Genomic DNA, 22,382 nt, shown 5'->3' on the forward strand with positions numbered 1-22,382 from the left:
TTATCCTATGTCATGTCCTCCATATTCCTGCCCACACTGTCTCTGTCATTTTGATTGTGTCTTAAAGGATAGAAAGTGGCAATCCCATTGCAGCTTCAATTTAGATTTTTATGGGTAGTGATATTAAGCCTCTTTTAACATACTTATTTCATAGTTTTAAAGAAATGTGTTTAAACCCTTCTCTTTTTATAAAAAATATTTGAGACAGGGTCTCATTAGCCCAGGCTGGCCTTGAACTCACCTTGTAGCTGGAGATGACCTTGAGCCTCTGACCCTTCTGACTCCACCACTGAATGCACTCACCACTTACCTAACTCTCCTTTATCCACTGTTAATTGGATTGTCATTTTAATCATTGAGTTGTTGGCCTACTTGTTAGTTTTCTTTCTGTTTTGAAACAGACTCACAGCTTCCAATTTGTAACCCTTTTGTCTTGCTACCGGATGCTAGGATTCAAGGCATGTACCATCAAACCTGGCATCTTAGAATTCTTTGTGTGCTAGACACTTATATGATAGTATTTTCATACATCATACAGACAGCCAATTTGTGCTTTTGTGGTCCTATTTAAGAAATACCCCAAGTCCGTGTTTTCTTTAATAAGTTTTCTGGTTCTGGTTCTGGTTCTTATATTTAGATGCTAAGTCCACTTGGAGTTGATTTTTATTCACGGTGTTAGCTAGTTGTCTGCTCAATTCCTTTTATGTGGCTACCCTGGTCATCCATTGTTCTTTGTTGAAGAGATTATTTACTCACTGAATGGTTTTAGCTGCCCTCTGCTTACCAGACTGGTGCATCCCTGGACTCTAAATTCCGTACCCATTGTCACTTCATCCTTTCTGTCCCTGTGCCTTATTTCTTGAGCTTTCTTTCTTGGAATTAAGTTTTGAAACTGAGAAGTTGTTACCTCCTTTTCATATTATTTTGACTTTTCTGAGTCCTTGAATTTTCAAATGAATTTCAGTATTTGTCACTTTCTGCAAAGAAACCACCTCAGGTTTTAAGACAGATGTAGATTAGTGGTTCTCAACCTTCTTAATGCTGCGACCCATCAATACAGTTCATGTTGTGGTGACCCCCAACCATAAAATTATTTTCATTGCTACTTCGTAACTGTAATTTTGCTACTGTTATGAATTATAATGTAAATACTTGCTATACAGATATCTGATATACTATCCACGACTCCCACTCAGAACCACTGCCATAGATCAATTTTGGAATATTGCAAGCAAATGTGACTATCTAGAGCTTTGTTAATTTCTTTCAATAATGTTTTGTAGTATCTAGAATATAGCTTTTTTCCCCTTAAATTTACTCTTCAAAAAAATAAATGGCATTGTTTCCATTGTACACTGTAGCTATCTTCAGACACACCAGAAGAGAGCATTGGATCCCATTACAGATGGTTGTGAGCCACCATGTGGTTGCTGGGAATTGAGCTCAGGACCTCTGCAAGAGCAGTTAGTGCTCTTAACCGCTAAGTCATCTCTCCAACCCTCCAATGCCATTTTTAAGATTGTTCTTTGCAAATATATAGGTACTGAATTGGCCTTTTATTTACCATACGCTTGTGTCATTTTGAAATGTGTGGGCAACTCTTTGCCTACTTCTTACTCTAGCACAAGAATGCATTCCGGGCACATCTTGCAGTCTCTGTGTGCAAGCCCCAGAGTCAGTTACTTGTTGTATGAATCTGCTTAATTTCTACATATGTATCTGAACATTAGACACACCCACTGTAAACAAGGCTGTTACACATGTATACTTTTATGCTTGTGGTTATTTTAGTAGTGCTTCTTTTCTCCTCACTGCCTATCAGACAGATAACCTGTAAAACCATTTTTAAATAACACAGGAGTCACCTTAGCTTTCCCTTTCCTTTATAAACCTGAACCCTTCTGTCTGGGAGAGGCATGGTTCCCAATAGCACAGTTCCTCTAACCATCCTTCTGCATGACCACTCTCTTTAGCTCTGCTAAACCACTGCACGGTTATCTGTGCCCTCACACATGTGCCTTCACACATGCTCCAACTCACAGCTGAACATCTGTGGAATTAGATACGTCTTAAAACTGATCACACATCATAGAATTTTGATAACATTAAATCTTATGTACATACAAATACATGTTATATTTGAAGATTTCTTATTTGTGGAAATGCTTAGTGTATAAGAAAATACCTAGTGTATCAGAAAAATGATACACTAAAACTGATTTAAGAAATTGCATTAATTATATTCTGCTTTGGGGTGAGAAGACAAACTTGTAGAGTCGTATTTGGAGTGAACACATCTGTATGCAGTGAAGGAATTACTTGTGTCATGTGACCAGAGAAGTACAAGGTAGTGTCTGCAAATATAATGAGCATCTAGTTATGTTAGGTAGTATGTTAGCTACTTGTGCATTTAAACAGAAAACAAACCTGAAACAGACTTTGCCATGCTGCCCAAGCTGGCCACACACACATGATGTCCCCAGCCTCCTGAGTGCTTGAATCTGGGGATGTTGACCAGTGCTGTACACTTCTGTGTATTCTTAAGAAAACTACAGATCGGCAGTGCCAGTTTGGCCTATATTGTAGCTAATGGGATTTGTTGATAATATGCTTTTACAACATTAATTATTAAGATTTCAGTGGCCAAGTATCTGATATATCATTTCTTTGTTCTTATAGAGTACTTTTTGGTCATTTTATATATCCTGTCTTTTAAACGTGTCATATGCTACAAAGTCTGGTCTTTAGTTTTAAGAGCTCTTTATTCATGGGCACCCTTTCTACATATTGATTATATTTAAAGGATCTTCGAAATCAGCTCTATGAATCCTATTATTTAAATTTTATTTCTGCGATTTCAAGAAGTAAACTGGAAGACATTGCAAATGCAGCATTGGCCGCTAATGCAGTCACACAGGTTGCCAAGGTAAGAACATTGCTGATTAAGAACATTGCTAATGTAAAACTCACCAGTGTCTGAAAGCTCCCAGTTGTTTACATCTAACCAAAACAACCTGTGGAGTTAGATGTCCTCCTTAAAAACATGGTCATTTATTACCTTTAACTTAAGATAGGAAAATTAAGGCAGATTAGAAGAATTTGCACCTTGCTAATTTGTGAGACAAATTCAAAAAGAGACATTTATTTCCGACTGAGAGTCATGGGATCCTTGTAGCTCATTTTAGAAATAATTGGACCGTCTGTTGAACATTACTTGTGATCATATTGACATTGGTTTATCTGTACTCACTACAGTAAGTCACTGGATCCTTCAGATCGTTTATTTAGGAAAGCAGGTCTAAAGAGACCTCAGCACATACTGTAAGGATAAAGATGTACAGCAGGCCAGCATCCTAGTGACATCTTACCAGTGGCACTTCAGCTATAAGCAGGGCACTCTTGGATAAATCTGGCTTTACCCTGTGTTGTGTGTGCCTCTTGCACACCAAGTGTTGTAGGGACTGTATAGACAGGATAGATGAAGTATGCACTTGCACACGCCCTCACCGCATCTTCGATTTGGATGTAGCCAATTGCTATCTGTAAGTAGCTTTTAAGGCTTCTTCCTGTGTGTTCTCGTTAATTTCACACTGACATAGGAATTGTTTTCAATTCGTTGAACTAAATTTAATATCATTCAGATATTTTTTTTTTTAGAATACTCTTAAATTTTTACTTATACGTATGTGTGCATATATGTACACCTGTTGGGGTGAGAGAAGGGTGTCAGATCCCTGGAGCTGGAGTTACGAGCAGCAGTGAGTTTCTGACACCACTTGATGTGGGTGCTGGAAAACCAACTCTGGTTAAACAGTTTCCTCTGGGAAAACAATTAGGCCTCTTAACCCCTGGTAGTATTTTAAAATTTGTACTTACAAATTTATAAATGTCATGGTGTAGAAACAGCTACTGTGTGGTTGTTAAGAACATGAGGTTACAGAGTAGAGAACTGTAAATTACAGTTTTCCTTCAAAGGGTCGTCCATTCCCATCACAACCACAATTCTACTTTTTGTATCCATTTAAATTATATTTTGTGAAAATATAACTCTTCTTATTGCCTCAAATTTGTTTTATTGTTTTAAAAATATTTTTGTTTTGTTTTTGTTTTTATTATTCTTAACATCCTTTGAAAAATGCATATTTTTATTTCTGTGTCTGTGTGTATGAATGCATGCCACATATGTGTGGGTGCAAGGGGAGGCCAGAAGAGGGCTGGAGTTAGAGGTTTGTAATCTACACATGGGTGCTTGGAACTAAATCCAGGATCTCTGGATGAACAAGCAAGCACTCTCAACCACTGAGCTGTTTCTCCAGCTCTTGTCTTTAACTCGCTATATTATATAGGTAGGCATCTGCTGCTTGGGATAATTTTTAATTTTTATTTATATTTTAATTATAATTTCCCTGTTTTTGCCATTTGGTGATTCAGACAAACTAAATTTTTACTATAGCTATATTAACAATTGGTTCCTAAGCTGTTTTTTGCTTGTTTGTTTCTAGGTTTTTGACCAGTATCTCAATTTTATTACTTTGGAAGAGGACATGTTTGTATTATGTAATCAAAATAAGGAACTTGTTTCATATCGGGGTATGTAAAAACAGATTTTACAAGTCATTGTAATATCTGACAAAATGAGTAGCAGTGTATCCTGAAGTACCCAAAAACACAAGCTTCAGATGAAATTATGTCACAGATAAATAAGACATAATAAATTTGGTTTAGAATTCAGTTACGTATGAGTTCTCTGGCCTCCTCCAAATCCCTAGAACAGCTTGCACGAGTGAGGCTCTCCTGCTAAGTCAGACAGCATCTCCATTCAGGACAGTTCATTGTCTCGTACCTTGACCTTAGACAAAGTAACACACTGTACCTTATTTATTTATTTAAATTCTGGTCCAGATTGTGAGAAAAGACTTTTTTTTTTTTTTGCTTCATTGAGATCTCTAATACATTTTTTAATTGAAATTAGAGAAGAAATGAAAAGAGAATATACCTTTTGTTTAAGAGACATGGTCTTGTTTTATAGCTTAAGCTGGCTTCAAACTTGGGATCCTCCTGCCTCAGCCTTGCAAAGGCTTTCAGATAGCAACACCGCCATGCCATCCCAGGCTCATGTGAGGTTTTTGATGGCAGTTGTTATTCACAAAAGTCTATTTACAGTTTGTCGATTTTTCAGACTAATTAGCACCTAACTTTGTGTTTGAAACCTAGCTTCCCATAAGTCTTTAAACTTAGAAGTTGTATTTATAAATCTGATAACAATGAAAACAAGTGTCTTTAATTTTTTCTTGGCTGATTTTATTGACCCAAGTTGTCTCCTGTCAGTCCGCTCACCAAGCTGAGCTACCACACTGCGCTGTTACGTTCTATCTGGCACCTACCATTGCATTTATAAATTTGGTACATTCTTTTAAAAGCCATTCAGCCAGTGCAGGCAAACTTACAAGTCTATTAAAACTGCCAAATGTGGGGTTGGGGATTTAGCTCAGTGGTAGAGCACTTGCCTAGAAAGCGCAAGGCCCTGGGTTCGATCCTCAGCTCCGAAAAAAAAGAAAGAAAGAAAAAAAACCCTGCTAAATGTTAAGTAATTTAAAAATAACTAAACTTGTAATAAATATGAAGTTCCTTGAGCATTCAAATACTTACACAGTGACACAGGGTAAAATTCGTGTTCCTGTCTTTTTACTTCTACCTTTTAATGGATTGATGACATTTACCAAATAAAGAAAGCACGTGTCTTGTCTCAGTCAAATGGAGATCATCTGAGACAAGGAAACTTGATATCACCAGTCGAGTTGGCATTCCTGATGAACAGTTTTCAGCTGTCTAGATCGCTCCCTGTTCATAGACATGGAGCTGGAGTTTAGACCCAAGGATTGTACCTCTGAAGAGATTTTACTCGTGCCAGATGATTGACAGAATGACCCAGAGTTAATGTCCATCAGAGTGTTTTCCATGCCGCCTGTTTGGTCTGGTCTGAAGAGGCAGCAGTAACACCTCAGTGACAGCATATTTCCTTGGATTTGGTATTGCCTTTGAAATTACTGTTTTCCTCTATTTGGATACACTTTCCTTAGGTACTTGGATATGTCGAATTCGTTTATGCTTTCCTTATATGTTGATCATGTTATATAATGGTTTTATAACTCAGGTTGGTATGTAAATATATTGTTACATATGTGCAGGCTTCATAAGGATTTAAATTTTGATTGCCTATTATTTTTCCTCTTTATTTTAGCCATTAATAGGCCAGATATCACAGACACAGAGATGGAGACTGTTATGGACACTATTGTTGACAGCCTCTTCTGCTTTTTTGTTACATTAGGTAAGCTTTTAAATCTATCTGTTCCTTCAAAGAAACTGATTACTTAATGCATTTTGACATGTTACTCGCTCTGATTTTTTTTTTTTAAAGACAGAGTCTTACTGGCTGGCGTTGAACTCACAGCGATGGGCCTGCCTCTGCCTCCCAAGTGCTGAGATTAAAGATATGCACCATGATATCTGGCTACACTATTGCTGTAACTTGTGTGAATGTAGAGAGGTTCTCTAATGTTGAGATAAAGCATGCCTTCCGCAGTATAGCTATTCCATGTGAGATAGCACTCGGATTTGCTTTGCCTTTTGAGGTGAGTCCTCGTGAGCTCAGGCTAGCCTCCCAAGTGCTGAGGTGACAGATACGCATCACCATACCCAGCTCCGCAGACCTTTCGCGTTAGCTCCTTAGATGCCATGGGCTGATTCAGCTCCTTACTGTGCTGTTGAAGCGGTGTGTCGATGGTTCCAGCCTGTTGCTGACTACTTTCTATCATAAAAGCTTTCGAACATACTCTGAGTAGAGAGGTCTGTGCAAGAAAGTAGAAAGGCAAGTGCAAGAGCTTCCAGAAAACAACTGAACCTAACGTAAAATGGTAACCTGCATTGCCTCTTCAAGTTTAACCTTTCACTGACTTATCTATAGTTACTTCAGTTACATTGAATTTATTATATAGTGTATGATTTTATGCTTTAGTCATAGATCTTTACAGAAAAGTGATTGCAATTTAGATTTTATACATCCCTAATAAACTCTATTAGTAAATATTAATAAACTCTTTCACAAATGGAAATAAAAGAGAAACCATTTGAAGCATATGTGGGCCTTAGATGTATGAGGAGAATTTATACAAATACTTGGGTTCCTCCCTTTCAGAGATTCCTTCCCCAATTTTACATATTAGCCCCAAACTTGGAACTTTGGTTTCTGACCCAGTAGGTCCCCCTATTTTCTGTCTGTTATTTCCCTGTTGCCCTGTGTCTCCACTTTTTCAAGAGTCACCTCTGTCTAGTTTTTTACCTGTGTTCTCACTACACTGCAGTGGGCTCGGGTGTTGGTTGGCTGATGGGCTGACTGGTTTTGTAGTGGTGAGTGTGACCAGGGCTGTACGAGGTAAGCGCTGTACTGCGGTGCTGCATCTCCAGCCTCTGTGTTTGCCGTCTTCACTGCTACGAAGAAATCCAGGTGTAGACCCTGTAGAAGGCCACGTGTCACCCGTGTCACCCGTGTCACCCTGTGTCTGCTGTCGCACACTCTGCCTTTACCTGTCCTTTGCCTATGGCACGCATGAGAGCTGCTTATGCTGCTGCTAGCAGAAGTCTTAGTCATAGCAGTAGTAGTTGTTACATTTTAAAACAGTAGATTAGGGGTTGGGGATTTAGCTCAGTGGTAGAAGGCCCTGGGTTCGGTCCTCAGCTTCAGGAAAAAAAAAAAAAAGGAAAAAAAAGATTTAAAACAGTAGATTAGACCAGAGATGTACAAAAAAAAATCCAGTGTTTTCCTTACATAGACTCAGAGTAGGTAGAGATCAGTCTGAGGATGTCATCGGTTTGTTGTTGTTGCTGTTCGTTGGCTTTCAGAGTCAGGGTCTTCCTGTGTATCCCGAGCTCATCTTGCCCCTCCATCATCCCGCCCTGCCTGTGAGGGCTGGGATTGCAGCTTCCTCGTCCAGGTGGCTCTAAATCTGTGTATCTTCCCTTTACCACTTTTGGTTGGGGATGATTCTTTTGAGGTATAGGATATCATATGTCATAGAGCGCAGCCTAGCTGGTCTTGAACTCTTGAGTTTCTTATTTCAACTTCCTAAGGGCTGGGATTATAGGTGTGTGCCACCATGCCTAGAATTTATACATTTCAAATATCATTTGAATTTTTTATAATAAGCATGCATAATGTAGGCCATCAGAAGGCTTTTCTTTTTTCTTTTTTCTTTTTTTCGGAGCTGGGGACTGAACCCAGGGCCTTGCGCTTGCTAGGCAAGCGCTCTACCACTGAGCTAAATCCCCAACCCCCATCAGAAGGCTTTTAAAAATTTAATAGTATTGGACATTTTCACTTGAAACTAAATATGCTTGCTTCTGGAAAAGCAAGTGTTGTGAGTGAAGCACAAAAGCAGTCGTTCATTAACAAACACTCATTTACACGCTCCACATTTTCAGTCTGAGGGGTTAGCCTTTGGTCATTTACCGCATCATAAAGAAAGATATTAGGAGGTTCAGTGAGTCGATGCGATTGTGGAAAGAGACGTGTAGGCTCCCTTCACATCACTGAGGACTGTGCTTGCTGTTCCGTTTAAGTTGGTATTCCTAGAGGGTTACAGCCCCAAACTGTTGTAGTGCCTAAGATCGTTTCATGCTTTCATCTTGAACCAAATAAAGGGACTGCTGGGACTACAGGGTAAAGTTACCCTTTGAAACTACTGAAAGTCCAAATGCTGATTTAGTCCATCCACTGAAAATATTAATCACACTGATTAGCTCCATATAAAATATTCCCCTTCTGACTGTTAATTTCTTAAGGAGAGGTTAACTTCTGAAACCTCATTTTCACTGTTGAGATTTTTAAGTCCTTTTGTGTCTAGCATGAAATTGTTTGTGTCTTGATGTCTGCTAACGTATACAGTTTAACTAAGAGCTGAGGTCATTGCTAACACTTATTATTAAAATAGGTGCTGTTCCCATCATCCGATGCTCAAGAGGAACGGCAGCAGAAATGGTGGCAGTGGTGAGTTTTTACCTCTGAGTACAACACTGCTGTATGAATTGCTCTCACATGGGCATCAGATGTCTCTGTCAAGGTGTCTGGCTACTCTTGTTGTACATGAAGTACCAATGACAGAGACTTAGTTACTTTGGGAACACGGCCGAACTAGAATGTCATCTTTGCGAATGTCTCTGCAGTAGAATACAATTGCCAATTCCACGTGCTTGTCTCGTTACATGTATTTTACACTTACCTTCCCCCAAATTATTTCATATTCAGCTTTTGACTAGCAAGTGCTTATTAACAACACACATTTTTAATATTCATGTTGAATTAAGGAGAATTTCCTTTAAAGATTAAAAGGGAGATTAGGGAAAGCAAAGAATTGCTTTTAAAAAAACTGTCCATGGCACTGAAAGACAGTGTAATACACTGCTGTGTGGACTCGACAGCCCGAGTGAGCCTTGGCGGAGGCTGACTTCCTCACACGCTCCAGCTCTGATCTGAGCTTCCTGTACCATGCTCTTACTTTATTCCCAGCCATCCAGATGAGTCTATTTCTTTATTTCCGTCACGCTTAGGAGGGGGCTGGTCATACTGCAGAGTGTTCATTAGTGGTACCGGGATTGAAATACTTTTTTAAAATTGATTTTCTAAAATACAAGTTATAATGGTATTGAGATCATTAAAACACTGTTATTTAGGTTTTAAAATTACCACTTTGTAAAGAACATCCAGACTTCTTGATTATATAACTAAAACACATTGAGTCACCTACATAACGATATAAGAAAGTATTGATAGTTTATCTTAAATTTGATTTTCAGAAACTAGATAAAAAACTGCGGGAGAATCTAAGAGATGCAAGAAACAGCCTTTTTACTGGTGATCCACTTGGGACTGGCCAGTTCAGGTATTTATGTCTGTTAATGTACTTGAAAATAAGAGATTTTGCTTTGTTTTCCTTGTATGATAAGAACACTTTATCGCAAGAGAACTATTTCTTTTTGATTTGACATTAAAGTCAAGGTTTTGACTTAAATGGAAGCATAAATAGATACCATATAGAAATTATCTTCTTTTGGTAAAAATGTCTCTGTATGTTTCCAACTGTAGAATGCTTTTTGTTTACATGGCTTTCAAGGTTCAAAGCAACTTCTTTTCAGCTGTCAGTAATCTTCTTGGTAATAGATGGGAATGCTCCTGTCCCGTTTCACGCTGAGATGCTGGTAACTTGCAAGCTATTCCTGTCATTTAGCATAAGCAAGTAATGCGAAAGATACCGAGGGCTCAACTTCTATCACGTGGGAGTATTAAAGACCATGTATAGTAGAGTGCATTTTGATTTTTTAAATTTCTTTTGTTTTCTTTTCTCTTTGTTTTGTAGCCCTGGGTGTCCTTGAACTGGCTCTATAGACCAAGCTGGCCTAGAGATCTGCCTGTCTTTGCTTCCCACATGGTGGGATTAAAAGTGTGTTCCCCTAATTTTGATTCTTAACAGTAGTGAACATTATTGACTTTAAGAAATAAGCTCACAGAAATATCTAAGAATTATTAAGAGGAGAGAGTTTTGTAAAATGACTACTTATTTTATGTATATGAGTACATTATTGCTGTCTTCAGACACACCAGAAGAGGGCATCGCACTCCATTACATGGTTGTGAGCCACCATGTGGTTGCTGGGAATTGAACTCAGGACCTCTGGAAGAGCAGTCAGTGTTCTTAACCACTGAGCCATCTCTCCAGCCCCCCTAAAATGACTTCTTACCTAAAGTTTTGATTATTTAGAAAAACTTGTAGGGGCTTAAATTATATCTAGAAATAACATGTACTTATTCATATATTCTATGAGGGCTTCCTAACTATGAACTGCTCCTGTCTGTAGCTCACGCTGGCTTTGTGCTTAGTTATTTGGCCATACCAACTCTCACATCATTGTATGTCCTCCTCTGCTTTCATCAATGTTTTTTATTATGTAGGAATATCGGTTCTTGCTGCTTGGCTTTCATACCTTACCTAATAGTAATGGTCTCCTTTTTACCATGCTGTATTATGTACCCTAGGAATCAATAAAAGGGTAAAAGGGTGCTATTTTATTCAGTTGGATAAACTTTAAAAATTTGTTCTCATTGAAAGATTATAACATTTTATCATAATTTATTGAATATATTTTGAGTTATTTTATGTAGCAATTTTTTGGATAGGTGTTAAATATGTTTAACTCCAACCATAGACTAGTGGTTATCAACCATCTTGTTTCTGCTGCTGTGTTCAATAGTCTTAACCAGGTGTGTGCTTCTGGAATCCATAATGGTGTATATTGTAGCATATCTAGAAGCATCCTATCATGCTAAACTGTCCATGCACAGGGCAAACCATAATGAGCAAATGACATAGCTTCAAATGTTAGTAGTGCCCCAGTTAAGAGACCCTACCATAAGCCATCTTCCTCCCTTTCCACATACTCTGGGATAATTAAAACTGTGGTCGTGGTGACGTTATCACTGATACTTAGCCTGGAGTCAGTGCACTTAGGAACCACTGCCCTCTGCCTGTGTGGTAAAGAGGGACTGATGAGGTCCTTGCACAGGGCCTGTATAGTAGTGGGACAGGGTAGAAGAGACTTGTGAACATGGCATGTACTGCATGACAGGAATGCCTCAAGAGGACAGCTCTAGCACTTGGTAACACCTGGCAGGCAGGCTCTGGGCTCCATTTTGCTCTTGACCTAAATTGTGAAGCTGGGATCCTAGTTCAGGAAATGGCACATCCCTTGTCCACTAGTTGCAGTTACTGCGGTGGCCAGTGCCTTCGTTTCTCATATGATAATGGGATTTTTCTATGCCTTCTTTACAAAGCTGCTTTCTTGAATTTGTGTTTACATTTATAGGAAAAAATGTAATTTTAGAATATGAAACTATCAAACATTTGGATAAATTTATGTGATTCTATTCTTTTTCCCAAATTGGGCAATAACTATTCCTTTTTTGTTTTTTCAAAAAATTTGCACTTTATATCAGAGAGGCAATTTCTTTTGACTGTAAAAATTATTTTATAAATGTATTTCTGTAGATCTCTTCCTTTAAGAAATTCTTCTGAGACTTGAAATCTAGTATTAAGTATTGGTTCATGATCATAACTGACTGTAGTAGAAATGTTGTTACACAGCTTTAATACCAGCTGTTCACATCAAAATGATACACTGGGAAGTACTAGAAAGTTTTAAATGTGTACATTGCCATCAGGTTTATATAATGTTTTGGCATACATTTGCAGCTTCCAAAGGCCCTTATTAGTCCTTGTGGACAGAAACATTGACTTGGCAACGCCTCTGCACCATACGTGGACATACCAAGCGCTGGTACACGATGTCCTGGTAAGAGACGAGCCATAGCACTTCTTGGTGAAATGTGATAGATTCAGGAGTTTCCTTAATTTCAAACTGATTGTGGCTATAGACACAGAGTTAAGAGGAATAAAACTGAAAACTGTGGATAAAATAATAGTGATATAGATGCTCAAGAAGTTTGTAGTTGTGAGTTTATGGTCTTTAAATAAAGGGTAAATTAGTGGCATTATTGACAGTGATGGGAAGGAAGCAATGAAGGAAATAAGTGGTCATAGTTTTTCATGCTAAATAAGTAAAACTTAAAAATTGAAATCATTTCCCTAAGAGATCAAAACTAATTTCTTCCTTTTTCTCTAGGATTCAGATAAACTTCACTTAATGATAAAAAGGAAAACAGTACGAACAATATTTTCATATGTTACCTAATGTTTTCTGAAGTAATTTTAATTACATGCTTAAAAATTTGTATCTATGTCCATACTCATCAGCTAATGATTATTTTGTAATGTATAGAAATAAAGCACAGCCTGACCTTCAAAGGCAATGAAAAGAAAATATATGCATAAATAATTTCTTTCAAAATACTAGTAACATTATAATAGTCTCCATTTTTATAGACAGAAAAACTGAGAAGCAAGAGAATTTTCTAAGCATAGTGGCTCTTTTTAGTAATCCCAGTACTCTGCAAGCTGTGACAGGAAGAGAACCTTGAGGTTCTCTTAGCTCAGGTGAGACCCTGCCTGAAAGAGTTAAAGAATCAGAACCTAGAACATGGGCTCTAAAACAAGCATGCTAGGTGACTGACTTCAGGATTATAGCGTATCATCACAAAGATTATATATAATGTCATGTGAAAAGGAAATAGAGGCACACAGCAGATAGCTATTTAACAGTGCATCTCTTTAAAACCAAGTAAAGCATTTCCTTAAGTGAATCACATTTAGGGCCACTAGAAGAAACTGTTAATTCTACATACATAGAATCCTATGCCAGCGACTCTGGGAAGAATGCCAAGGAATTACTAGTGCACATCCTTTCAGTACAGAAGCAAAAGGAACCAAAGAGTACAAAGCCCCAGCAATGAGCATGAAGGCTTAGCTAGGAGGCCAAATGAGAGGTGGAATGAATGAATGGATATTTTGGACCTAGGCTTCAGCAACGATAAAAAGACACAAGTACTGATGTCATCCTGAAGCTGCTTTCTAGGAAGAAGAGACAGGCAATAAACAAAGGAACAGAACCTTCAGAAGGTAGAAAAGTACTCTAGAATAAAATGCTGGTGAACAGGACTGAGATTTTAAAACCAGACAGACCTCACTTGTAAAATGACAGGTAAGGAAGATGCAGAGGATTAATTATAATTATCAATTATAAATCATGCAGACAGCTGGGGACAGAGCACTGTAGGTAGAAAGGTGTGTTTGAAGGAGGACAGCATACTATCCACAGTGAGGTAGCGTGGGAGTCAGGGAGAAGGAAGCGAGGAACATAGGACGGAGGAAGCAGTATAGTACATGGACCCATGTCACTCACCAAAGCAGGTTGACATGAGTGTGAGGCAGAGCGAAGGAAAGCACTTCCTTTTTCCCTGACGATAGAGTTGGGGAAAGAGAGTGGTTGCTGGAAGCATATTGTGAGGTCCAGAAAAATGAGAGAAAATGCCACATTTTGTGAACCTGTGGGAATGGTCAAGAAGACATTTACCGGTTCAGGGATAAGGCTGCCCAGCAGGGAGCAGCAGTAAGCCATGTAGACCTAAGCATTAACATTTGGACCATTCTTTGTGGGGGTGGGGGGCTCATGGACGTTCTAAGATATTTGACAATATACCTGACCTTGATCAATCTCAAAGTTTCTTTCTACCACACCAAGTGTAGCCTGGAAAAAAGTAGAGCGGGGAAATACTTGTCTGTGACAAGAACAGTTATTACTGACTAGTGAAGTGATTTCAAGACTGGAGTAGGTTTAGGAGGGTAAGCCAGTTTGGAGACAGCAAAAGGAAGACAGACAGTCCCAGGTCCAGGGCTGTGTGAAAGTAAAAGAAAGTTCTCTCATGCTGAAAAAAGAGAACAAAACCAAAGGTGTTTAGAGAGAGATTCAAAATGGCTTTTCTCAATGTCTGAGTTTCAGAGATTGTGACAGCAGGATTTTCAAATGGGAAATGAGATCTGGTGGCGGGGGAGAGACATACAGAATGGGCATGTGGAGCATCCTAGTGGCCTCCAGTGATGCTCTATCAGACAGAAGCCCTCCAACTGTCAGGGGACCCAGGGGTGTAAGGGTCTGAGTGAAGGCATGCCATTTCGGGATCATCTCTCCTGTCTGTGGTGATGCGGAAGCTGTCTAGAACACTGAGATATCTGGGGTCCACCCTTCTTCCTTCCTTCCTTCCTTCCTTCCTTCCTTCCTTCCTTCCTTCCTTCCTTCCTTCCTTCCTGTTTTTGTTGGTGGTGGTGGTAGTGGTTTGGTTTGGTTTTCGGTTTTTTTTGAGGCAGGGTTTTTCTGTAGTCCTGACTGTCCTCAAACTCAGAGATACACTTACCTCTGCTTAAAGGCATGTGCCACCACCACTGGGCTAGGATCCTTTCTAATTGCTACATTTGAAGCATTACTGGGCTCATTCTTGACTCCTAGATATAGGAAATTGAAATACAAAATCCTGTAGGTATGGGAAGGAAGACATAAGCACATTATTTCAACAGAAAAAAATTAATGCTGAGTCCTTGTTGTCAGAAGACAGGAACATAGAACTGACCAAGGCTAACACTGGTCCCTTGTGATGAAGTCAGAGTAAGGGATGGAAGTTTGCATGCTACTCAGTAGACTCACTCATCTGTCACCCACTCTGTCAAGTTAGAACACACTCTGTGTCATTCTTTAACTAGTAAGAGCTTAGGACAAAGCAAGCACGGTGGCTCCCAAGGTCACTTTAGAGCTAGAGGCAGAGAGGAGTAACTAGAGTTATAGTAAACCACACAAGGGTTCATGACTTACTTCTGTTAATTTTAATGCAGTTTTAAAATTTTTATTTGTTGTTGAGTTTTGAGACAGATTCTCACATCATAGCCAAGGTTGATCTGGGACTCACCTCACAGTCCCTCCTGCCGTTGCTGCAGATTATAACTGTGCCATTAAAACTCAAGGATGGTTTTATTAATTTAAAAAGAAAACCTCTGGGAAATGTGGGTGGTAAAGTTTGACAGTGTACACAGAAGACTTGAGGAGAGGAGAGGAATTAGCCCTGCTGTGAGACTTAAGCTGTCACCGGCCACATGATGGGAGCCCATGTACCAGCCAAAGCTCCCAGGCACCTGCTAGTATCCACAGGGAGACAGAAAGGGAAAAGTCAGAACTGAGAAAGGTAAGAGAACCCAGCAGATCTGAACACCAGCTTTAAGAGACCCTTACTTACTTTTTTTTAAAGCTACTTTGGAATATTCAGTTTTCAGAAGTCTTTATAATTAATACCCTTTGTCTCCACAAGATGGAGTAAGACTTCTACTTTGGAAACAAGGTTGATTTTTTTTTTTTTTTGTTTTTGTTTTTGTTTTTGTTTTTTAATGTCATTTGTGTTGGTCTGAAAAATCTAAACCATTGATAATTATTTCTGTGTTAGATCTTGGAAACGACTATGATACTTGAGACAGCTTTTCTGTGTGTCAGAATGGTTTTTAAATTTAAATGGAAGAGGTACTCTTCAGATAAAAACTTTACAACACTCTTCTCCTTTTGTGAAAATATAAAAAGCAGTTAGTTAGTCAGGGGCTTTCAGTGTGCTTCAGCCTTGGGTGGGCAGATGTGGCTGTCCACCGAGGGAGATGCTTGCCCTTGGTCAGCAGTGGGCAGGCTTCAGCTTGGTAGCTTTTCTTTTACTGAGCTTTATTTTCCAAATCTCAGAACTCTGCTGTGCCTTTTCTACACCACTGCTAGTCTTAATCCCTGTGCTGTTTCCCTTTAGGGTAATTGCCTAGTGACCGTTTTCTATCCCGGTTTGAGACGCAGTCTTTCTGTGTAGCCCTGCTGGGGAACCCATGGCAGTCTTCCTGCTTCAGACTCCTAAGTGCTGGGATCCAGGCTTGAGCCACCATGCTTATCTCGTCACATTCTTTGTTGTTCTTCTCCCCACTTGGCGTCATTGGCCAAAGGTTTATGGTTCTAAAGCAATACTTTATAATCAGTGTATTGCTATCAGCCAATGTAAATTTGGATTTTTTTCTAGTAGTCATGCTAAAAAGATGAAAAGCAGCAGATGAAATTTATTTTAATAACATTTAATAAGAATTTTAGCTCAACACATAATCAATTTATAACATTAATATTTTATAATTCCTCCTTTATAATATGGTTCAATTAATTCAGTGTTTTTATAATTAGATCACATCTCAGTTTAGAGTAGCTACATTCCAAGTATTTAATTGCTACTAATGGTAATAGAATTGAACAGTGTAGTTCTTAATCATAAGGCCCAAAATCTTTACCAGCTTTAATATTGGATAAAATATTAAAGTTATCAAATATTGTCACTTTGCCAGCAGTGTATCCATAGCATAGATTCCATCCAGCTTACAGATCCTAGGGTTATGACGTACTTTCAGTAAGCGTGAGCAAGCTTTCCTGCTGACACAGGACTCCTTGGGTTCTGAACTAAATAAAATGGATCATGCTTACAGTCTAATCAACATTCATCTTGGTGGTTGAAAAGATTCTCCATTCCTGAGGTATTTGTGTTCCTTGCCCCATCTGTATGGTCAGGGGAGCTCTGTTCACATTCACACAGATATTCAGGATGATAAAACCATCTCAGTCCATACATTCATATCACTATGGCAAAGAAAAGCATTGTGTTATATCCATTTAAGGCATATTTCAAGTAAAATCAAAGTATAGGTTGTGGGTCAGTGGTAGAGTGTGCATTTTAGAACGAGTGAGATCTTGGCTTCACTTCCTAGCACCACAGCCTCTCGTGATGCAATCACTCAGCTTCCCTGATTTATGCATAAAAATTTATGCATACAGACTTCATGTGGACAGGGGAAATGCTTCAGTGGGTCCTTCATGAGGACCTGAGTTTGGATACTCAGCACCCACAAAAAAGCCCGGCATGGCTGCATGTGTTTGTAACCCCAGTGCTCAGAGGTGGGCAGACAAATCCAGGGGCTTCTTATTTCCACTTTTTATTTCTATGTTTTGGTCACAGAAATTGGGTCATATTTTTCTAAAGACTTCTTTCCTACTTTCTGCATCTGGCTGATTGATTGTACCAATGGTACACTTTCATGTGTTTCCTCGTTCCACAATGTCCTGCATATTGCTAGAGATAGAAGTTTGATTTGCTTCAACTCTGTTAAGTTCACTTCATAACAGTTGGATAGTTTCTGCTTTATGGCATTGTCAGAAATGTAATGTTTGTTAGAGCTATAGTGATAGGCTGACAAGTAGATTAAATCTGCGTCCATTGCAAAGTTCTCTGTGCATCTTTTCCTTACTGACACTGGTGATTGTTGTCCAGGTTATAGGAATTGCTGATGGCAAATGGAGACTGTATAGTGCTAGCATTCCATCTAGTAAATAAATTTCCTTACTGACTACTTAACATGAATGTATAGTTGTCAGTTTGGAAAGTGAATGCATATCTTAGCAATCTGCAAAATAGTTAAAAGTGGTAGTTGTTTGGTTTTATGAAATAATGGGTTTTTATATTTGAGATAATATCAAATAATTATAGTCATCCATTTTGATATTCACATTATGACATCTTTGTTTTATCATATTGACCAGGGAATCACCTTAATGAGACCCCTATTAGTCTTCAATAGCTCCCTTGTTTTCAGTCATCAACATTTTTTCCTGGTACATTATGGCTGTTTTCTGTCTCAAGCCTATGATTCCTTTGGGTGACAAATAGCACTTAAAGAGCACTGTGCCATATGCTGGGTCTGTTACTTCTACTGTTACTTCTTTGCTTGTAGACATTTTCAATAGTTAGAGAGACCACATCTTACAATGTTCCTCATTTTCTGAGAGTTAAGAATGTATTTTGTTATGACTTACCGTAGTAATATGAAAATTGTAACATTGCATTAGGCAACCATTGGTTTTGTAAACAGTTTAAAAGCATCGGTGTGGTCTAATTTTTCACTTTATTCTTGTGTGTTATAATCTTTGTTTTGCGTGATTTTTTTTTTTGACATTTTGATTTCAAAGAAACCTTATATGACTTTTGTAAAACAAATTATTTGGATTTAAGTTATAAAACAACTTAAAATCTGAGAAATAACATAATTATAACTTAAGTTGTTAAAGAACTTAATATTCCTACATCATTGTGCTGATGTTATTTTGTCTGCTTATTCAAGAGTGTGGTTGTAGACATAGATTTATATAGTTTTATCTAAAAGCTTACCTCTTTATATGGATTTATTTATTCTGAGCTGACGTAAGGCATTTGGGCCTACTGTGTAACTTCAGGATCCTTTCCAATGTTGTGTGTAACGTTTGCTACACCCACACTCTAAGCTTCGGGAAAGGACTGTGCTATAATCCCCCACCCAGAGAATATTGGATCCGCAGATGAAAAACACAGACACACACAGTTGTTAGTTTCAACTTCCTTGTTGTCTGAACTGCTGGGTGCCTCCAGTCTACCTCAGCCAGCGTGCCCTTCCCTAAATCTGCACTCAACTTCAGTTGCTCAGCCACCTTCAGTCCCAGCTCAACACTCCCAACCTGTAGAACAGCCTGTGGCTGCAGCCCAAGATCATACATGACTGCTTGGCTTTTCTCCCTCCCCAGCATGGAGAACTCTCTCTTCTCTCCTTGCATCTATCTGGCAGCTTGCCTGTGGGGACCTGGAAGTCCTGCCTTTTCCTTCCACCCAGCAATTGGCCTGTGGCATCGTTACTGATAGATGAAGAACCAGCTGAGAACAGGACCTTAGTATCAGAATCACCCCTACATGCCAACTTGGACGCTTTTCAAGCTCTGTAGGCATCGTGCTTCTTAGGATAGAAGATTGCTTAGTATTGTGCATAATCGAGTTCTCAGAAGTAGAGTGCAGTGCCCCAGCACTTTCCTGGCCCTCGTTAAAGACATTGTCTCCCCAGTCACATAGCCTCTGGGGAGCGGCACCTCTACAAATGTGCAAACTGCCTTTTGTTTAGAACTTGTGTCTAAAACTTACCCTCATTGGGATTAGTTTTGGGAAAGACCTTTGAACTTGTTTTTAAGGTAATGCTTTAATTTAGCAAAGATCAGTATAAGCTATTTTTGTAGATGTTGCCATTAGACTGAAAACCTCATGTATCTGTATGTTGGTTCATTTTATGGAAATCATCTCTTTTCACTGCCTTTGGAGAAAATGACAAAACTTAGTCTTTATTTAACTAATAAATCTTGTCTGAAAGAAGTAAGTAAGACTTGCAGGAGAGTAGTTTGCCAACTCTGGATGCAAATTATTACCCTTTTTCCTATTTCCTTTCTCACTGATGGTACTGCAGGCCCCACACTACTTAACTCTCAGACGAGCTTTGTGCTAGAAATGTTGAGTCTCTAGGGTGATAAGACAGGGTGGAACATTTCTTCTGTCCGGAATGCAGGGCCAGGATGGGGCAGATCCTTGGGAGGTGCAAGAACTCTAGGTGGTACCTTGCATACATGTGCTGTGTCTGCTTCCATCATTACCCAGAAGCCTGTGTTTTCACTTCCTGTATGTATGTGTCATTGGTTAATGTGAGAATCACTTAGTGGGAGTTTCTGTCACTAGTATGAAAACTTTGGTTGTTGACACTTTACCTTTGGCTAAGTACATATTCAATAAACTATCTGGTCAGTGGTTGCCATAACAGTATTTGAAATTGAAAGGTTATAAATTCTTGCCCAAATGAGAATTATTTATATTCTGCTTTGCTTGGTCATGTATGAATATACATCTTAGCTCAGAGTAAGTAGGTATCGTCTACTATTCTAAGTAATCCTGTTCACTCACATTAGCTGTCTTTGGCTGTACAGATAGATTTGCCGTAGCTTGTGAGAAGAGAACAAGATTGCTGAAGGCACTGTTTTCTAGCACTTCCCTTTGGACTTTATTTATATCTGGTCATTTGAGGCACCATTGTCCAGCCTTTTCAATCTGTCAGTAGCAACAGTGTAACTTCTATTGTGTTATAAACCACTTGTGTTGTTTTTTATTTGTGTCCAAATGTTTCTTTTATATGATTGAGCAGAGCAAATTGTTCTAGCTTCCCAGTTTTTGAGATCAAAATTTATTTGGCTTTTATATAAACAGGGGGAATGATCTTTCTGCTATTATGTTATTTCTCAGAACTCTTGGCATCTTTCATTCCTTGATCATTTTGTGTTTTGAGCACTCTGTCAATATTCAAATAATATGCTCTCCTATTTTTAGAGTAGCACTTTTCTAACAAGTTACTTGTATTTGAATGAGCTGTGTCATCACCATGGAAATAGTACTTCACTGGAAAGCTAGTTAATAAAGCTTAGCTGTTTAAAGATGTTTCTCTTCTGTGTCTTTGTTTTCATGGGTAACTTTTAAAAGCCAGGCTTCTCAGATACAACTCTCAGTGTCTGTTCATTGTTTAAACTGCTTTCATGGTTGTGCTATTGTTTTTGGGGTTTTTTTCTACTTTACTCCTGCATGGATAGCTTTTGTGCAAAGTGAAGATTAGATATTAAAATGAGATACTGAGAAGAATTTAAACCAGTTACTAGTATACTTGAACTGTGATGCAGTTTTTAGAAATACATTAGTGGTTAAATATAACAGTTTATTCTTTTGTTTTGTTTTGTTTTTTTGAGACAGGATTTCTATGTGTGCCCTCGGTATTCTAGGACTCCTAGACTAGCCTTGAACTCACAGAAAACCACCAGCCTCTGCTTCCTGAGTGCTAGGATTAAAAGCGTGTGCCACCACACTCAGCCAATAGTTTATTCTTCTTTGTCATACTGGACATTTATTGTCACTCGCTAGCCTTTATCTATACTAAAGAGTTTGATTCTGAGTAGCTGTGCTGTGTGGTAAAGTTAGCACAATACGTGTGCACAGGGCCTCCAAAGAAATGGGGTCTCATCCTATTTCTGCCACATTCTATAGATCCTTGGGCACCAAAGTCCACTCTTTATGGATTGCGCATATCTTCTGTGAAGTTGTACTACTTTTTCTAACAGTTATGGTAAGGATAACTAATGGATGCAGTCCCAAGAATAATAGTGCCCTCTCCACACAGGCAAGCTCTTGAATGGTAATGCACTTCATGTAGCAGTAAGAGAAGGCTGCTTCATTGGCTCTGTGATTCATTTGAGAGAAAATAGAACTGTCTCTCTAGTCTAGCAGTTTAGGCATCTGTATATTTACATTTTTTTATATAGAAAGGCAACGATGCTTTAGTAAACTGGTAAAGGATCAGTTTATGTCCTAACAAGTAAGAAAGTATGCTCTTAAGGATCCCAAGTCAGCACTCTTGACCTTGCTTCATCTAAAATGACTAAATTGTGCTGATTGCTCAAACCTAGAATAACTGGTAATACCTGTCTTAGAGTTTTATTGCTATGAACAGACACCATGACCAAAGCAACTCTTATAAGGACAACATTTAATTGGGGCTGGCTTACAGGTTCAGAGGTTCTGTCCATTATCATCAAGGCAGCATCCTGGCAGGCATGGTATAGGTGAAGCTGAGCGTTCTACATCTTCATCTGAAGACTGCTAGTGGAAGACTGGCTTCCAGGCAGCTAGGGTGAGGGTCTTATAGCCTACGCCCACAGTGACACACCTACTCCAACAGGGCCACACCTACTCATGCCACTCCCTGGGCCCAACATATACAAACCATCACAATACCTCAGAACCAAGATGATTGCATCATAGTTACATCTGATAATTTCCTTTTCTTGCTCAGCATTCTGTTTATCACTGTCAAACAGCCATGCTTTATCTTACCCCTCATCCCCAGCCCAAGGGAAGGTTTTATTTGACTCATGCTTTTAGGGGA

At 38.9% G+C, this 22,382-nt stretch overlaps 1 protein-coding gene across 2 annotated transcripts in view; it reads left to right on the top strand.

The window, feature by feature from the left end:
• Scfd1 (sec1 family domain containing 1) overlaps positions 1-22,382 on the top strand; it is a 78,239-nt gene that overhangs the window by 14,140 nt on the left and 41,717 nt on the right. For both annotated transcript variants that reach the window (XM_006240085.5, NM_019364.1), the window contains exons 5-10: positions 2,804-2,926; positions 4,503-4,590; positions 6,242-6,331; positions 8,991-9,046; positions 9,853-9,938; positions 12,303-12,402. In XM_006240085.5, the coding sequence (XP_006240147.1) occupies positions 2,804-2,926; positions 4,503-4,590; positions 6,242-6,331; positions 8,991-9,046; positions 9,853-9,938; positions 12,303-12,402 (543 nt within the window). The remainder of the gene's footprint in view (positions 1-2,803; positions 2,927-4,502; positions 4,591-6,241; positions 6,332-8,990; positions 9,047-9,852; positions 9,939-12,302; positions 12,403-22,382) is intronic.

Source organism: Rattus norvegicus, chromosome 6 (genome assembly GCF_036323735.1).
Source record: "Rattus norvegicus strain BN/NHsdMcwi chromosome 6, GRCr8, whole genome shotgun sequence".
Classification (NCBI taxonomy): Eukaryota; Metazoa; Chordata; class Mammalia; order Rodentia; family Muridae; genus Rattus; species Rattus norvegicus.